Source organism: Argopecten irradians, chromosome 2 (assembly GCF_041381155.1).
Source record: "Argopecten irradians isolate NY chromosome 2, Ai_NY, whole genome shotgun sequence".
Lineage (NCBI taxonomy): Eukaryota > Metazoa > Mollusca > Bivalvia > Pectinida > Pectinidae > Argopecten > Argopecten irradians.
In genome coordinates, this window is record NC_091135.1 from 46,207,544 (window position 1) to 46,226,358 (window position 18,815).

General features: G+C 33.6%; 1 protein-coding gene across 4 annotated transcripts in view; it reads right to left on the minus strand.

Annotated features, from left to right (window-relative positions):
* Window positions 1-11,499, minus strand: part of LOC138315682 (probable cytochrome P450 49a1) — a 42,594-nt gene extending 31,095 nt beyond the window's left edge. For 2 of the 4 annotated variants that reach the window (XM_069256885.1, XM_069256884.1), the window contains exon 1: window positions 11,278-11,499. Coding sequence is in view for 2 of the 4 variants with exons in the window: in XM_069256882.1 (XP_069112983.1) it covers window positions 6,399-6,404 (6 nt within the window). In the remaining 2 variants the exon portion in view is untranslated. Of the gene's footprint in view, window positions 1-6,398; window positions 6,470-11,277 lie in introns of those variants that run through there. The other 2 variants (XM_069256882.1, XM_069256883.1) reach the window with 2 other exon arrangements.
* Between the last annotated feature and the right edge of the window lie 7,316 nt (window positions 11,500-18,815).

The following is an 18,815-nucleotide window of genomic DNA, read 5'->3' on the forward strand; positions in this document are numbered from 1 at the left end:
TCAAATGATCAGAATCATATGTAATTGTAATGCTTATTTCATTTTGAAAAATATGAAAGTGATTGTAATATCACTAATTACAATGCCGTGTACATGAAATGTTGCCATCCCTATTTAGTGAGAACTAACACGGAAATGGTCTGTTGTTCATTTCAGAAATAAATTTTATAACGGACTATGTATTGTTTGTGCCCTTGCTGACCCAAAGTTCCGTCAATATTTACAATCCTGTTATTTAGTGTTTAAATTGCTGAATTTCAAATATTGTTTACTTCCTTGTTATAATAGGTATGATTTGTTTGTATTACATTGCAGCTGCAGTTGTTATGGTAACCTTCCTAAACTTATATCAATTATAAAAATGTGGATAATGTGTTCATCTACAAACGCATTCTTGAGAAAAACTTGAATATGCATCTGAGATGCCTACATCTCCTGAATAAGTATTACGTTTTTTCCCAGATTTCACTTTATTGTTTCTCCGGCATAAGCTATTTAAGGATTAACTTGAACATATTTTTTTATGTTATGGAGATATAACACAAAAATATGAGTGTACTCTAAATATCTATTCAAATTAATCCTTATAATTCAATTTACTAAAGATAATCTCTCCAGTATTCAAAATTTATTTTTGAACTCTTTTGTTTAAAAAATCATTACGCCGTCATCTAAGCAAATCAGAAGCAACATTACAAACGGCGGCGCCATTTATTGGCTGGTAAAGTACATTTTTAAGCCAATAGAAATGCTCGTAACAAGCAAAATTGAATCATTAACAAAGCGACAAAACTGGCGATATTGTCTCATGCTTAGTTGGTTGGTTTGTGCTTAACATTCTATAACCAGTGTCTGTATATCTTTGTAATAGTGGTACAAACAGGTCTTTACACTTTCTTTATGCTGCGAACTGCATGTAGGGCATAATAATTGTACCAGCAGTCCCGTCGTATTAACGTTAAAAGCGAGGACTATATTTTGAAAATTATGTTTTCTTTTAATAACTGACTGTCATCTCCTTAACGTCTCCCTGACACCTCAGCTTTGGCCCTCCGTTGAGCGCTCGACCCTGTGAGGAATGCTCTGGTTTCTGTCCCCTAGCCAAGACGCACCAGTCCTATGCAAGTTGTAGTTTTTTGCTTCTGATTAAAGTTCTCTTATAGGGAGTGGGACGAGTGGTCTTGTCCGTTATTAGTATATTGTAACCAGATTGGGTGTGCTCTTCAGTGTTTTTGGCGGTATACTTCAGCACTAAGAAATGGGCCAGAGTTTCCACTATTGCACAAAGACACAACACGAACATACCACAGCCTCCCCAAATATACAAACATTCACACAAACACATTGCATACAAGGGAGGTTGTCCCTTCAAATAATCCTATCAGTTAAAAGGACGTAAATAAAAACTATCAAACGGGGACAGACCAAAGTCAACTCATGGCCAAAAGTCAGTTATGTCAGACATTCCGAACTATTTGCGTATAAAGTCCAAAGCCCTGTATAGACGGTGACCTTAACTACCTGATATTTATATTTTTCTAATACTGACTCTGAATCTGCCATGTCTGCAGAATCAGCTCGTACACGCCACTATGACAGCCATTGGTTTCGCCTATACGATAGCATCTTGTCAAGCCCTTAGGCCCTCTATTAATCAGTTGATCATGCTGGTCTACCATGACTCGATTCATATACATGTATCGAGTTTAACCAAGGATATGGCTGCTCGCCTTGGGGACAACCTATAGTGTAAGGAAGAGTAGTTTGTTTGTTTGTTTGATTAATTAACGTCCTATTAACAGCTATGGTCATGTAAGGACGGCCTCCCATGTATGCGGTGTGTTGCGTGTATGTTGTGCGAGGTGCGTGTTTTGGGAGACTGTGGTGTATTCGTGTTGTGTCTTCTTGTATAGTGGAACTGTTGCCCTTTTTATAGTGCTATATCACTGAAGCATGCTGCCGAAGACACCAAGCAACACACCCCACCCGGTCACATTATACTGACAACGGGCGAACCAGTCGTCCCACTCCCTGTATACTGAGCGCTAAGCGGGAGCAGAAACTACCACTTTTATAGACTTTGGTGTGTCTCGGCCAGGGGACAGAACCCAGAGCCTTCCTCACAGGGGCGAACGCTCAACTCAATGCCAAAAGCGAGGCGGTGCCAAGGGAGGCATTAGGAAAGATAAAGTCAGTTATGAAGAAGAGAAAATATAAGATCCTAAATTTTGTCGCCTTTTACGATCATGCAATAGGGGCAGCAGGTACAATTCTAGGAAGAGTAGAGAAGATTGAATCCAAGATCGAGATTTTCGATTTTCCATTCTGATCTTGTAAAAACGTCAAAGCGGGTATATTCTTACTGGGAAAATGACTTTCTACAAAATCGCACAGTTGTAAAATATAAATATCTTGTCAAATCGTATGGTAACATTGTGAATATTAATCCCCCCCAATACGCAGTTAAACTACGAATCTTTAAAAATTCTATGCAAATTTTCAAATGTACTTTTTGTTATCGAACATCTTTTTCTTGATTTAATTGAAGTTAGCAGTGATTATTTTTCAATGTGCAAAGAAATTAAGTTTGGAGAATCTTTGATCATTTGAAATCGGGATATATTCTTTTATATATACATATGGTTTTTTATACTTTTCCAGAAAATTGGAATAAAAGGCATTGTTTTATCCCTACTCAAAAAGAGAGACAAACATTCGGTATCAAATTATAGACTTATTACACTACTGTCTTGTAAAGGTAACGTTTTTGAAAGAGCCTAATTTTAGTATTCTATTATTTCTTTCTTGGAAATATCTCGTTTTATAAAACAACAATCTGGTTTTATGATGAATCACTATTAATTGAAATATGTTTACATATGTTGTTCCCTTGAACAAAAGAAACACACCTTTCTATTTGTTTGTGATGTGAAAAGGTGTTTGACATAAAAGTCAGTGATACTGAATGCATATGGCATAATTATAACACTCAATTGGATGAAACGTTATATTACAGGTAGACAAACAACAGGTTAATGAAAAATCGGGTATTCCGAAACAGTTTAAGTTTACACTAATGCTGGCGTCCCTCAGGGAATTGTGTAAGGACCACATTTGTTTATAACATATATTATTGTTATCGTTAATCACTTCATTCAGAGTGTGTATCTCGTTTCTTTGCTGACGTTACCTATGTTCGTTCGTTTTATTAACGTCCTATTAACAGCTATGGTCATGTAAGGACGGTCTCCCATGTATGTGGTGTGTTGCGTGTATGTTGTGCGAGGTGCGTGTTTTGGGAGACTGTGGTATATTCTTGTTGTGTCTTCTTGTATAGTGGAACTGTTACCCTTTTTATAGTGCTATATCACTGCAGCATGCCGCCGAAGACACCAAGCAACACACTCCACCCGGTCACATTATACTGACAACGGGCGGGCCAGTCGTCCTACTCCCTGTTGATGTGCCTCGGCCAGGGGACAGAACCCAGAGCCTTCCTCACAGGGGCAACCGCTCAAATCGAGCGGTGCCAAGGGAGGCATTAGGAAAGATAAAGTCAGTTAGGAAAAAGGGAAAAAATAATATCCTAAATTTAGTCGCCTTTTACGATCATGCCATAGGGGCAGCAGGTACAATTCTGACGCTCAACCTGTAGGGCTCCTATGTATTCTTGCATCTCAATACAGAGTTCGATATACTTAACAGGTGGTGTTGATAATCACAGGCACAGTTCTAGGTCTGACATTTAGCGCAGATGTAAAGTTTTGTTTGTTTGATTAATTAACGTCCTATTAACAGTCAATGACTTATATATTAGTGTTCGGGCAGGTAGGGCGTTACAATTGTACCTGCTGCCCCATTGCATGATCGTAACAGACGACTAAATTTAAGATCTCGTCTTTTCTTTTCTTCCTAACTGACTTTTATTCGTCCTACCGTCTCCCTTGACACCGCTTCACTTATGGAATTCTGTTGAGCTTTCGCCCCTGTGAGGTATAAAAGTGGTAGTTTCTGATCCTGATAAACGTTTATGGGCCACGGAGGCGGAATGGTGAAGATGTCTCGACATATCATGACAAGCCCCCACCCCTTACATGACCCTGGCTGTTAAAAGGACGTTAAACTAATTAAGGTTTGCCGGTTGTCAATATAATGTGACCGGGCGGGTTATGTTGCTTAGTGTATTGGTGACATATGCGTCAGTGATATAGCACTCTATATCGAATATACGAATATAGAGCAGTCTCCCAAAACACAAACCACATACATGGGAGGCCGTCCTTACATGACTTTGGCTGTTAAAAGGACGTAAATTTAATCAAACGAACAATATAGTATTGCGTAAGTTTAATTACTTGCGAAAAAAAAACTTGTTATAGATATATTATACATCATTTGTGTATTTGTTGTGCTTGCATTAGAATAATCATGCGAAATATGACACAGTTCTTTGAGAGATGTTAATGGTATTTTTCCCTATCAAAAATATCAGATGAATTAGCATTATTCTTCAGTTACAAAAGTGTCGTACTTTACACCATTAACACCATTGAAAAGTTGGAGCTTCTTATTTCAATTCAAGATAAAATAAAAAATGATTGCATCCCGAAAAAAATCCATGGCACAATGATATTTGAATTAAGCATTGATAGTGTACGCACCAAAAGCAAAATAAATGATTTCATATGTATTTTTGTATCAATTAGACATATATACACGATTAAACACCAATTCTTGTTCAAATAATGGATATCGTTTAATGAACTTGGATATTAAAAACAAATTGTTCGTTCAGTTTTCCATTTTCAATGATTTTTCCCTCTATCTCAACATATTGTATACATAATTGTTCTTGTTGCCATAGATATGGTAGAATGATGTCTTGCCGAGGACGCACCAATAGGTGCGATAATTTTTTTTTCTGATCCTATTGTACATAATAAGACAATCAAACGTGTTTGATGCAGTATTAAAGTGGTGAAAGAATATTTAAAAACACGAGCAGGATAGATAGCTAGGCTAATGACTGATATATAATATATATTATTTGCACAAATGACATTTGTTATTCCAAGACTAATTTTTGTTACATTTTTTAAACTAACGTAAAAGTAATGTTTTTATAGTTTCTAACAAAGTTTTGTAGATCTGTGGTCTATCTATTTAGATGAAATAGCTTAATATTCGTATCAAATAAGTAATATTTTAGCTAATAAACACTATTTTCAACCATTCATCTGCTTATATATCTAAACAGGATTTTACTAGAACCAGTTATTTTAAAAGAAATACACTCTCATTTATGAACTTATTAATGCATATTCAACACGAGGCCTTTCAGGTAACACGTTAGATTAGAATATTGTAGCTGAAGCTGCTGTCCCTATTTAATGATCGTAAATGGCCACTAACTTTGGATCTTATCTTTTCTTTCTAACATTTCCCTTGACACCGCCTCATTTTTGGCCTTGAGTTGAGCTGTGAGGTAGTCTCTCAGTTGTTACCTGGCCGAGACATATCAAAGTCTATATAAGTGGTAGTTTCTGCCCCTTTCATTCCTAATATCCAGTCTGAATGACACAAGGGCGAAATCCAGGTCGGTCGTTACAATTGATGCTGCTAATTATAGTCGCAAACAATACGCTAACCTGAAACATTTTCTATTTTTAGACTAAATGTCGTAACATAAATCTGTTTCTATGTTATATCTTTTGATACAACAATGTTAAACTTAATTCAATACCTAATCTTATGAATATAAATTAAGCATCTCCATTTCTGTCGGTTATCATTCTTTCTATAAAACAGTTTTAAGTGAGTTTAGGGTCAACGAGACCGATACTCCGGTAACAAACAGGACACCACACACACAATGAGATCACTATCAATGTCAATCAACCATACATATTTTGTGGATTTTATTAACAGAGTTCTGTTACCTAAAGACGTCTTCTCGTTTCGGCGCATGCATCATACCCTGTATTAATATCTGTCCCACCCAGTTAGCCAATGAGGTTGCGGCACCGCTGATTGGCGGTCTAGCTTTTGCTTAATATGACTTATGTACATTTTTAACTTTCTGATACCATGGGATTTGTCTATTTTTGATACAACAAGTGTATTTTTGGTCTTGGTTCTGATGTTAACACTTTGTATAAAGTAGAAAGAAAATTGATCAAGGTTTAAAATGCTAATACTTTTACACTCAATCGAACTGTATTTTCCTCCCCATATATGGTGTCGATATTTCGTTTGTTATCAAAAGTAACCCACCACATAGCTATTAAGTCACAGGAAAGGCACTTATACTTAATTTTACATCTGTTTTGGTGTTTAATTCTTTTTTAGATTATAAGAAAATTATGTAGTTAATAGTTAACAAATAATTTAACACAAACCGTCATAAGCTCTTCAAGCAAGGAAGGACGTCAGCTCTATGTATTACCAACACTAACCCAAGTGACTATAACCAAAATTGTTAGAATGACATTAGTAAAACAGGACAGAGATGCATTAATAATATGAAGAAATAAGATATAAATGATTTTCTCCTATTCTTTACTGTATTTATTCCTAACGTTAATTTTGTGGTCGCAAAAATAATGAGGAAAAAACAAAAAGGAATACATATACATGAATATGCAAAGATAGAGTTAAATACGTCATTAATGTTAATCAGGAAAGTGCTAAATTGCATGTCAAGATTAAAAAACTAGAGGATGATTACGGTGTGAATGACAAAAAAAAATCATACTGTTAAAAAAAATTTACTACAGCACGACAATGCATATAATTCCGCAGCATATATATAAGTTATGGTTGAAATAAAGATTCGATTCTTTTGCAGATCAGATGGACGGAACTCGACGGATGTAACAAGTACCTTCACCTATCGGTATGTACGTTATACAAATATGTATTTTACTGCAACAAACACATGTATATACGACTGTATATAGGGGTCAAAGAAGTAATATCAACAGGATTTTCCAGATGACACGGAATCCAAACAAACGTAAGTCTGTTGGATACGAATTACTTCAAATGGTAAATATGGGACAAGGAAGTAAATCCAACCGTGTGAACAAAACAATTGTCCAATTTTCGAGGCGATCTGCCCCTTTTTCAAAACATACAAAACGAACACGATTACATAAAAGGACACGAACAGTAATGCGGGACAAAGTAGACAAATAACTATACAGCACAATGGAGCGCAATTTACCCTTCTGCAAATGACTGCCACTTGCCGAAGGGTAAATTGCGCTCCTTTGAAAACAAATAACGGAGAAATCATAATATCACACATAGAAATATCCTTGAAAGAAAACGTAAATTGAAATTTATTTTATTTAAAAATAGTTTGTTATTAAACCTTTATTTACCATTTTGCGAATGTGATTTATCCATATACCAGGCATGTTATTATTAACAGTATTTTAGGCCACACCAATTTGAAAAATAGTTCTTCGGGAATTTGAAATAAAAAATTGGAGCGAGAGGGTGGAATTTATTTTTAATTTTAATTTCTTATTTTAGGGGAAATCGGAGCGAACGGATTGTAAAATGCTATATTTTAATATATGTATGGTTCAACATGTCCCAATTCATTATATTTGAGTGATATTTGTTTGGTTTATGTTCTTGAAATGTTTTGCTAGCTTTTAATAGCAGTATAAATGAATACTAAAGGCAATTGATAATCTTCTTGCCAATTTTGTATGTTCACATCATATGACATTTACATTGTCAATATTACCAGTTTTGATATAGCATCTAAATAGTATGAATTTGGAAAAATATTTAGGATATGGTGGTAGTTTATGTTTTATTGGTATTAACACCATTAAATAAATCTGATGTAAGTCATAGGAAATTGATGTTGTTAGAGAAAAATAGCAGCAAGCAATTTAAGCTTCATTATTCTAGTAGTCCATGCATGGACTCAAAATGATTCTGATATTTTTTCCAACATATGATTCAATGATAATTGATGTTTCTCATATAGATTTTGTTTTACTGAGACAATATTACAACAATATCAAAAATCATAAAAAACACCCTTCACTGGTCTACAATTTTGATATTATATTTTAATGACAAACAATAATGTAAAATTAAAATTAACGAAGGAAGTAGAATTGTTTTTCACTAACGACTCCGACTCTAACGGCAACTCTTGCAAAACATTGTAAGACCAATGTTCACAACATTCTGTTGCAGTGCAAGGGACGTCCCCTGTTCGTGATTTAACATTCACAACAGACGGCTATAAAGTTACAGTTGTAGAAAATGACCAAAGAAAGCATGTTTACATTCCCCGCCATTTTTGTTTTTCTTTCGTTTTTTTTTTCGATCGATTCAAGCGTTTGTGCTACCAAAATGCGAGAAAATAATATAAAGAACCGGAATTCGTTCGTAAATTTTTTCTGAAATTTAAATTTTAGGAACGGGAATTCCCGACGAACTATTTTTTTAATTTGTGTGGCCTTACCAGCAGGATTAGAGTAATGTGACATGTTTCTGAGGGAATTATATGTACTTCAGAGAAAAGAGAATTAGTAAACACTACGACACGTTAGAATAAAGTATTTATCTAAATATAAAAACATTAAATGTGTAGTAAACACGACGTCTCGTTAAAACAAAGTATTTATCTGAATATAAAAACATTAAATGTGCTTTACATCACAATTATACGATTATTTTCTAATGTAGCAATGTAAAAATAACTTCATAATTATTTTTTTTTGTAAAATCATGTATCAAGTATTTCATTCTTTACCTATTTGTCAATTTCACAGGTAACATTATCACAAGTTTAGAAAATAAAATAATACACTAATCATGTAATAAATCAAATAACCTGTTGAACAACAGGGCAAATGTTTATGCAAATGATAAAAATAAAAAGATGAAATACTACTCTTAAATTCTACCTATTTATAATTGTTATTAATTCTAAAATGATTAAAAATTAATTCTAAAATATTTTTATTAATTAATTGCGAACTATTAAAGATGCTCCACCGCTGACAAATGTTATTTTTACACTATCAAAAACAGGAGCAGACGATTTTGTATTTTTCTTCAGTTAAAAAAGTTACTTACTTTACACCATTACCACCATTGAAAAGTTTGAGCTTCTAATTTTACTTCAAGTTAAAAATATGAAAAATAATTAATTGCATCCCGAAAAAATTCCGTGGCACTATATCTTTTATAGAATGAAGTAATGATTGCGCATGCACCAAAGGCAAAACAAATTATTTTATGTTAGTTTTTGTGTTAATTAGGCATATATATACACGATTAAACACCAATTATTGTTCAAATGATGAATATCATTTATGCTCTGTCGGCGGTGGAGCATCTTTAATTTAAATACATGCATTTGAGTTTCACGTTGTTGAGGGGCTCTTCACTTATAATATAAATTTTAAAACTGATATCAACTGATATATTGTACAGTACATGCTATCATTCACTGGACACTAAGTGCAGTTTCAATTCTGGATTTTTATTTATTTATTTATTTATTATTTTGTTTTATTTTGCTTTTTATCAATGTTATTATTTTGACTATCAAATCCCAGTTATCTATTTTACCAAAACATATCATGTCTGTATAATACCGGCATTATAAAAATATTTATCAAAATCTATCGAAAACAACTCCTGTAAATAATTTTTAATGGACCTGCATACCGTCTGAATAATGTTTTTATTTTAATTATTTTGAGTGATATTTGTTTGGTTTATGTTCTTGAAATGTTTTGCTAGCTTTTAATAGCAGTATAAATGAATACTAAAGGCAATTGATAATCTTCTTGCCAATTTTGTATGTTCACATCATATCATGTCTGTATAATACCGGCATTATAAAAATATTTATCAAAATCTATCGAAAACAACTCCTGTAAATAATTTTTAATGGACCTGCATACCGTCTGAATAATGTTTTTATTTTAATTAAATGTGTATTTTGTCCTCTTCCTCCCTTCTCCCCAGCCTCTGTCCTTATAGATCTATTTTCACAAACCCCTTCCCAACCTTTTCTTTCCTTTGCTATAAAATTGCTATGAAATGTCTTTTCAAATAAAACAATAATATTTTTTTTATTTCATACACTCCGCCAGACTTCGGCGATCCATATAGTAGCTACTGACCGAGTTGGATCATTCAGACAATACGCAGCAATATTGTCCATATACATGTATGTGTTTGTCAATGAGGCTATCTTTGATATGTTATTTTGTTTGTCCTGTTTTGTGTTTTGATAGAGGTAGATCACCCTGAAAATTTTACAATATTTTGCCCATACGTGTACTCTAAGAATTAAATCTTCCTCTCATGAAAAACATTTGAAATGTTTGGTACTAGTAATAAAATGAAAGGGAAATAATTCAAAAGATTTTTTATGAACTATTACTAATTTTAAAAATATGAAATTAAATACACTTAACCCATTGGTACTGAAATAAATTAAAATTGAGTCATGAAAAAAAAATTCAATCAACTCAATTTTTCAATTTGACCCACTGCTGTACTTCCCTTTGTCGGGTTGAAAAATTATTAATTTTCATTTTCAAAAACTGCTCTAAAGACTTTGTCCTTATAAAAAGTAATTTTATGTTTAAGATTGTCACAATTTGGAAACGAATAAACGCATTACACCAGATAACATCAATGCCTATGAATATAGATTGTTGTATATAAATGGTACATCATTTGTTTTGCTTAATCTAGAATTGCTAAAAATAGTAACATATTTACATATGACGTACACTGACACAAAGCTTTAACTTTGCTGTTGATTTAAATACGCATTTACACATTGTATTAAATTTGTTTCACTTATTAACTATGATAGAAAATATTGTTAGTTATTTAATTTCCTAATTTGAAACAATATTGTGGTCTTATATTTCAAGTGTTATCAAATGTTAATTACAAACTAAATGAAGTTAGTTTATTTATCCAACATTATTCAGATCTGACGGATATTACCTTGACAGAAGTACTGAACTATTAAAGTTTATAACAATTGAATGTAGTCTTTCCCGCTATTAATAATTATTAAGATATGCAACATGTGTAAATCACGTTCAATATATCAAAATGACCCAAATATGCTGAAACTGAAATTGTCTGGCTCAAAATTAACATGCATACATCGATGCATTATACAATACAACAGCCTTACAAAATCCAATAGCGATTCATTCTTAAAAGCCTTAATGAAAAGCTGTACAGCTTGTAAATAAACAGACTTACCTTGTGACGTGGCGATTGGTCTTTAGATTAAGAAGACTGAATTATGTCTCTGTCCTTTCTTACATCCATGAACTTTTTCAATAAACACAATAAATTACAATATACACTTTTTCAGCCTCAACATGCGATTCGGAGTAGATGCTGACCTAGATATCACAGGGCTCGTTCAATGAATATAGCCAAGTTTCTCTCCGTACGCCTGCACTAAGATTTCTCAAGGTCGTTTGTGAGTGGTTTCTAAGGCTCTTTTGAAAATTTAGTGTTTATGGAAAAAGTCAAGGTATACAGAGCCCAGGTCATCCACATTCAAATTTTATGTAAACAACTTTATAAAAGAAACAAGTTCAGGCCACTACGCTCCAGTGATTGACTATAATATATAAAACTACATACTTCATAATATTAACCTCAAAATATAACGAGTCTTTAACCTCCCTGCTCTAGATTTTGATAGCATGTCATTAATAAAATAAGAGTTAAATGTAAAACCTTTTATAAGTGATTTACTTGTGATATACATAAATATTCGATGTTTTGAGGATATTTGTATATTGCCTAGAAGCAATATTGATTTTATGCCAAGCATATGTGAATGTTTGTGATATTATTTAATCCATGCGTTCTTATATGGTGGTCAATGTCTGTGGTACAATGTGTCATGAGAAATGCACGTGTGTGTGTTTTTGGAGTATATTATGATGTATCTGTGACTTTTTACATACATAATATTGTGTGTTATATATATATATGACGTCTGTCTCTCAGTATGTAATAAAATATTCATTTTTATAATTGTTTTAATTAAGGTCAATGTGTTGTCAGACTGGTGTATTAATAACACTAGATTTTATCCTAAAAAGAAAGACAAATGTATGTTCCATCAGTCTTTGAGTATATAGAGTTAAAGATCAACAACCTATGAATATCAGACATCAAAATCAACGCCATTTTTAACTTACTTTTTGATCAATGCGCTGACCTATGACCGACTTATGACCACAACCCACATTGTGCCACTATACGTTGAATAGAATCCCTAAATTCCAAATCGCTGACCATTGACCGAATGACTGACTATTGCCCGCAACCTTTATTGAACCATTGAGCGTGTAATAGAATCCCAGAATTCAAAACTAGTATTGACTACATATGTTTACTGAACGTATATATATGAAGCGTCCGATAAAAAGAGAAAACCCGCAAAGGCATCCGTAACTTAAAATGCCTATGCTTAATACATTACTACCATTTAGTCTAAATGACCTTCCCATACAATAACATAACGATTCTCTTGCTGAGAACCTACTAAGCTTCGTCAGCCACCTTTAATCTCCACGTATCTGTTTAACTGACCAGGTGATATCTAAATCTGTGTCAACACAACTAGCGTCAGCTTTTAACGCGTACTGGTTGGAGCGACCCGATAACTTCATGGATGTTAATGTTTATATATTAAATACATGAAACATATATATTTAGTGGTAAAGTTATCATAAAGGTATTAATATATTATAGGAATAAGCACATTAACATAAATACATGATATTAATTTAAAATCCGTTTTTTTTATATATATATATATTTTTTTGTAAGGAAGAGCTTGAAAATAGTAACTGCTGCCACTATTGCATATATCGTAAAAGGCGACTATATTTAGGATATTATCTTTTCTTTTCTTCCTAACTGACTTTAATCCTTCCTAACGTCTCCCTTGACACCTCCTCACTTTTGGCCTTTTGTGGAGCTCTCGCCCCTGTAAGGTAGGCTCTGGGTTCTGTCCCCTGGCCGAGATCCACAAAGGTCTATAAAAGTGGTAGTTTCAGCTCCTGCTTAGCGTTCTGCATACAGGGAGTAGGACGACTGGTTCGCCCGTTGTCAGTATAATGCGACCGGGTGGGATGTGTTGCTTGGTATCTTCGGTTGTATGCTTCAGTGATATAGCACTATGAAAAGGGCAACAGTTCCACTATAGAAAAAGACAGAACACGAACATACCGCAATCTCCAAAACACGCACCTCGCAATTCACACACGCTACGTACTGCATACGCGAGAGGCCGTCCTTACATGACCATGGCTGTTAATATGACGTTAAAATAATCAAACAAATAAATTGTTTGTAAGATAAAATTATCGTCCTATTAACAGCCAGGGTCATGTAAGGACATACTCCCATGAATGCGGTGTGTTGCGTGTGTGAAGCATATGTACATTTTTGTAATTGGTGCGTGTTTTGAGAGACTGCGATATAATCATGTTGTGTCTTCTAGTATAGTGGACCTCTTGATCCTTTTAAAGTGCTATTTCACTGAGGCATGCCGTCAAGGACACCAAGCAACACATCCCACCCGGTCACAAACTGACAATGTGCGTACCAGTCGTCCCACTCCAATAATGCTGAGCGCTATGCGGGAGCAGAAACTAACTTGTTATAGACTATGGTGTGACTCGGCCAGGACACATAACCTCGAGTCTACCTCACAGGGGCGAGCAAATTGTACATTAGACATTGAATGATTTTCAAACAAAAGATGTTTTTGAAAAATCATTTAACAGATTTGTGCAAATACGACATACATGTATCTGGTATGAAAAAAGCAGTTGTAATGTGAAATACAAAGTATCTTATTTGTCTTTAACATAACCTTTGCATTTTGTCATGTTTTCCTCGCCACTCAACCTATTCAAGGCCATCAGTTAATGTGTGTACGTATGGTATATTAATAATATAAAGTATACCAAATTGTAATGTTTAAATTCCATAGACGTTGGTACATCTTAAGAAACATGTTTATGATCATGCAACACGAAATAGCTTTAAATCTGACAAGCTACAAGCCAGTAAATTACAGCTCCTTACAGAATGCATACAATTAACATACATTAAAAGTTATTACATTCGCTGTTAGATAAGTGTTTAGTTCGTATAAGATTTTATAAAAACAATTTTTTAGAAAAAAAAACATGGTAACCTTGACATGGAAAACCTTTAAACTTTAAGAGTGTCATTCAAAATTATTATATTAAAATAACGGGACATTTGTTATTTTAATGTATAACTATCAGGGGCGTAGCTAGAGGTTTTCACATATGCAAGCCAATGTGAGGTGTCTTGTGGCCGCCTAGGGCCAAAGCGGGTCAAGGGCAGCGCCCTGGTTCGGAATAAGATTACGAAATAGTTTAGATTATGTTTTGGTAATGCTTGATATTTCTAAACTTGAGTTATTAAAATCAAATTAATAGGTCCGTTTTCTACCTATATGTGAACTTGATAATTATGCGTTAATGTTTACTCGCTTCTAATTCATTTCCAAGTATCAAAATCTCATGCTAAGGCCTACATGTATCTTGAGTGACTCTTAAAGGATTTCAGGATATAGATAAGACGGAAGAATTTACACATGTAAAAAATATATTTATGTATATGTAACAAGAGATCCCAGAGGAATCCTTGCGCCCACCAAAGAATGATCTGTCTGACAATGGAAAGAGGAATCTTTTTCCTGCTTTTCAAATTTTTTCAAACATACTATATCTAAAATTTGGGACAAGATCGCTTCAGTACTTTCTGAGAAATAGCGGTAACAAGCTTTCACAAGCAAAATCGAAGATGGCGGCCGGTTGATCGTCTTGTTGACCGATCAGTCCAAAAATACATATGAACAACTAGGGCCCTAGGGAAACCTACATATAAATTTAGAGACAGATCCGTTCAGTACTTTCCGAAAAATAACGGTAACAAGAATCGTTAAAGGACGGACGGAAGGACTGAGTAGAATCTATTAAACCCAAAACCCCTCGGTTGATAGTAATAAATTGATACGACTTCAGGTTTCGAAAACCTGCACGGGAAACCGAATTATAGTATCACAAATTATAATTTGTCTACGTTGAGATTATGTTTATTGTGATTCTACAACCATAAATTATGAATAACTCATACTCGGATTTTTTTCTGTGCAATACCGGGCTTTTTTATATAGCAAGCTACGCCCCTGACTATTACTTAAATTTGCGATGGACATATTGCTGTTTTAAGCTTCGTCCGTCATTGTTGTACAATCGGAAGGGGAGATGACTGTGGAAATGAACGACATTTATCATGGGAAGAGGCAGATCCAGCCATATAATGTATTCAAGCTAATCACAGACACTTTTATAAGCAGGATGAATAATTAGATATTTCTTTACAAAACTGGTCCTTTCCACCCTGCCATGACGTATGGTATCGTAAGACACGCGTGCAATAACACTATTGTGATGTCACAGGTATTAATGACATCATTAGTGTTTAGTTGTTCTTGATTTGTTAACATTATTTAGCGAAGTCTCCATTTAAAAAAGGTTATATGTTTCGTTCTTATTGCTTACGTCAACCATCCATTCTCACGTTGGAACTCGATAATGAATACTCATAAATAGAAATAAAACTGATGAATGACAGTATATTGTTAACATGTTTTGAAATGAAATATAATAGAATGTGTATTGAGAAATATTACAGTATTATTGCTGAGAAAAATATAATGTGCGCATGCAAGATAGAAACACATGTCAGGTTTATTGTTACATCAGTTCAGTTGTCTTTGCAAATATTTGCATACATATTACTATAGAAGTATTAATGTTTTCTCACGATTGAGGTTTAAATAGCACATGACTTTTAAGGTATCTGGTTAGCTGCATTCGTAAGTTTAGGGAGAAGATTTATTAAAGTAATGCCTGCTATCGATCCTATCGACCTCTCTTTTGTCAATAAAATTGTTTGAAATGAGAAAGGTACAAGGAACAGTTTTATCCACTTTTCCATAAATGATTTTGTAATATCATTGCTATTATAAACTCAACTTCATACACATTTTCAAAATATTGAAAAGCTGAACTTATTAGCACATTAATGTTTGTCTTTGTTCGTCAAATTGTCCATATGGTATGTTCTCCCTTCTTAAAGTCATGTTTTATATAATATTTAAATGGAAAGGAAATTCTATAGAGTGAAATTTCCATCTTTTACGAATAAAAATCTATACAATGTTAATAACACACTTTCAAACTCAATTTCGTGGTCTGAGTTCGTTTTACTATGTGACCGAGATGACTACATATATTTTATATGCTTTATGTTCTTCATAAAGGAATAAGACGACTGTTGTGGCCATTATTAACTATATGTAATAGAGTGGGTATTCCGTCGGAGGTTTTGAAAGTGTGATTCAGTGTGATAATACTATAAAGTGATCTATTTCAGAACACACCACGGACATACGTACTAAAATGACCTTAGCTGTTACGCTTTATCAACCAACCAACATGTTATGGTGTCGTATATACAGCTGGCAATATGAAATATTTCACGCTGGTCGTTGTTCAAAATTCAATGACAGAGGTCATGTGGGTACATTAGAGATTACAACCTATCCACCTCCTCTTAATTACCTAAAGAGTATCGTTAACTGTTACTCGTTTCACTGCAGGCAGAAGTCCCTTTTTTATAGTCAGACAAAATTACTAGGTGTTGTGAAGGTAACGAATACCGAGAACAGTACGGTAATAGTGATATGATGACTTACAGTGCCTGTACACATAAAATTAATTAAGTCCGTTCCATTGACAACTTTACAATAAACGAGAAATTTGGAGATTTTTTTAAAAATATAATTCTTATTTTTAATTGTCACTAAATATGTACGTAGAGAATGTCTATTTTAATCTATGGAAAAATATCCATGATTTTTTTTAAATGTGGTTAAAATTGCATCATAACAACTGAAACGTAATACAATTTCCCTCTTTTACTTTGATTTTGGCAGTAGTAAGGCAGTGTAACTGAAAAGTAAATTTAAATCAATCTGTTGAAATTAAAATCTTATTACTAACGTTAACAAGTACGTTTTTCAATGCTAGCAGTCTTTCCTTATAAAACATGGCACGCTTATGTACAGTGCTAACTTTAGATATTGTACAACTAATCTTCAGCTTCAGGTAAGGCCTCTAATCACTTTTGACACTTAACCTATCAACACAATTGTAATATATGTCTACTCTGGTCACCAATACAATTGTTCTTACCAGAGTACCATTTGTGAGTTTGAATTCACTTCATTATGAGTGGTGCAGTACAAGAGGCATCATGGCAGACAGTGCTGATCAGATGCAGTCGAACTGTCTAAAATGATTATCAAATTTCCATTAAGAGAGTTTATTTTGTGATACTTTGATTTAGCTGCTGTTGATGTCAGAAGCAGACCATATGTATTTGATAGAGACCGCTATGAAATGCTACAATAACAACAATTCAAGAATATGATTGGTTCTTTTAAAAACCATAATATCAAGATTTATTGAATTCTACAAGAAACTAAATTGAAATTCAACGAGAAAGACAAAGTAATGAAAGAAAGCTTTCATATTGTGGGTTTATCCTCTTCATTTTTCAGATTTATTCATTAGATTTGTGTGATTCATAGATAAGGAATTATACCGAAAGTATTCAATCCAGGAAGCTTGGATTGATATGTTCCGTGTATGTTTTCGAGAAATTAAGCAATTAATGGTCAAACTATTGGGAAATATACCGAAAGCTTTCAATCAATTTTCAAAGAAAGAAAATACGTATTTCTATTTAAAATCAAAACATCCTTGCAGGAATGCCTGTGCTGTCGAATTACTAAAGAGTTTGGATTTTTAACATGAGGAGTAACTTTATGTATTGTGGTTGATGTGATTGGATTGATGCTGATGTCAATGAATGCCTATAAAACAGAAAATATGTAATACACGTAATATGTATTATTGAAGTTTTGTATCACATTTATGTTCAATTTATTTGATTTGTCTGTCTAATTTTCACAATGCTGTATGTAGTGTTGCTATCTAACTTCAATAGTACATTTATTTACCTGAACCTGTAAATTAGTTTAAACTAATCTACAGCTACAGGTAAACTAATGTACAGTGAAAGGTGTACTAATCTACAGACAGAACAAGCACTTGAATAATAGTCTAAATAAAGTTCTAGTGACAACAAAAGATGGCATTATAGCCATGTTTTAAAAGTAAGAGAAACACTCAAACTGTAGATTAGTCAAAATAATGAAAAATTCCCGGCCCTCCGGGTCTCGAACTGTCCATTCATTATCTTGACTTCAGTTTTCAGTGTTTCTCCTATACATAATACAACGGATTTCATAGTAAGTATTGCACTACAATATTATTCATTTAATACGCCGTTTCCGGAATACAACATGCAGTCGGTTTAGTCATGCGACTTTCATCACCACGTGGCTTTATTTAGGACACATTTGAAACAAAAACGGCATATGTACTGATTGTACACGGGTGGAAAATTACATATTATGACAGACCACTTAAAATCAATTATCAAAACATATTGTATCAAATATAAAATAAATATGCACGAAAATTGAATTTAGACACTTCACAAGGACGTGACATGTAAATTACGGCAACAAATGGAGCTGTCGCCTAGCAGTTGGAAATCAACGGTATCGGACGTAACACTTACACATACATGTATTT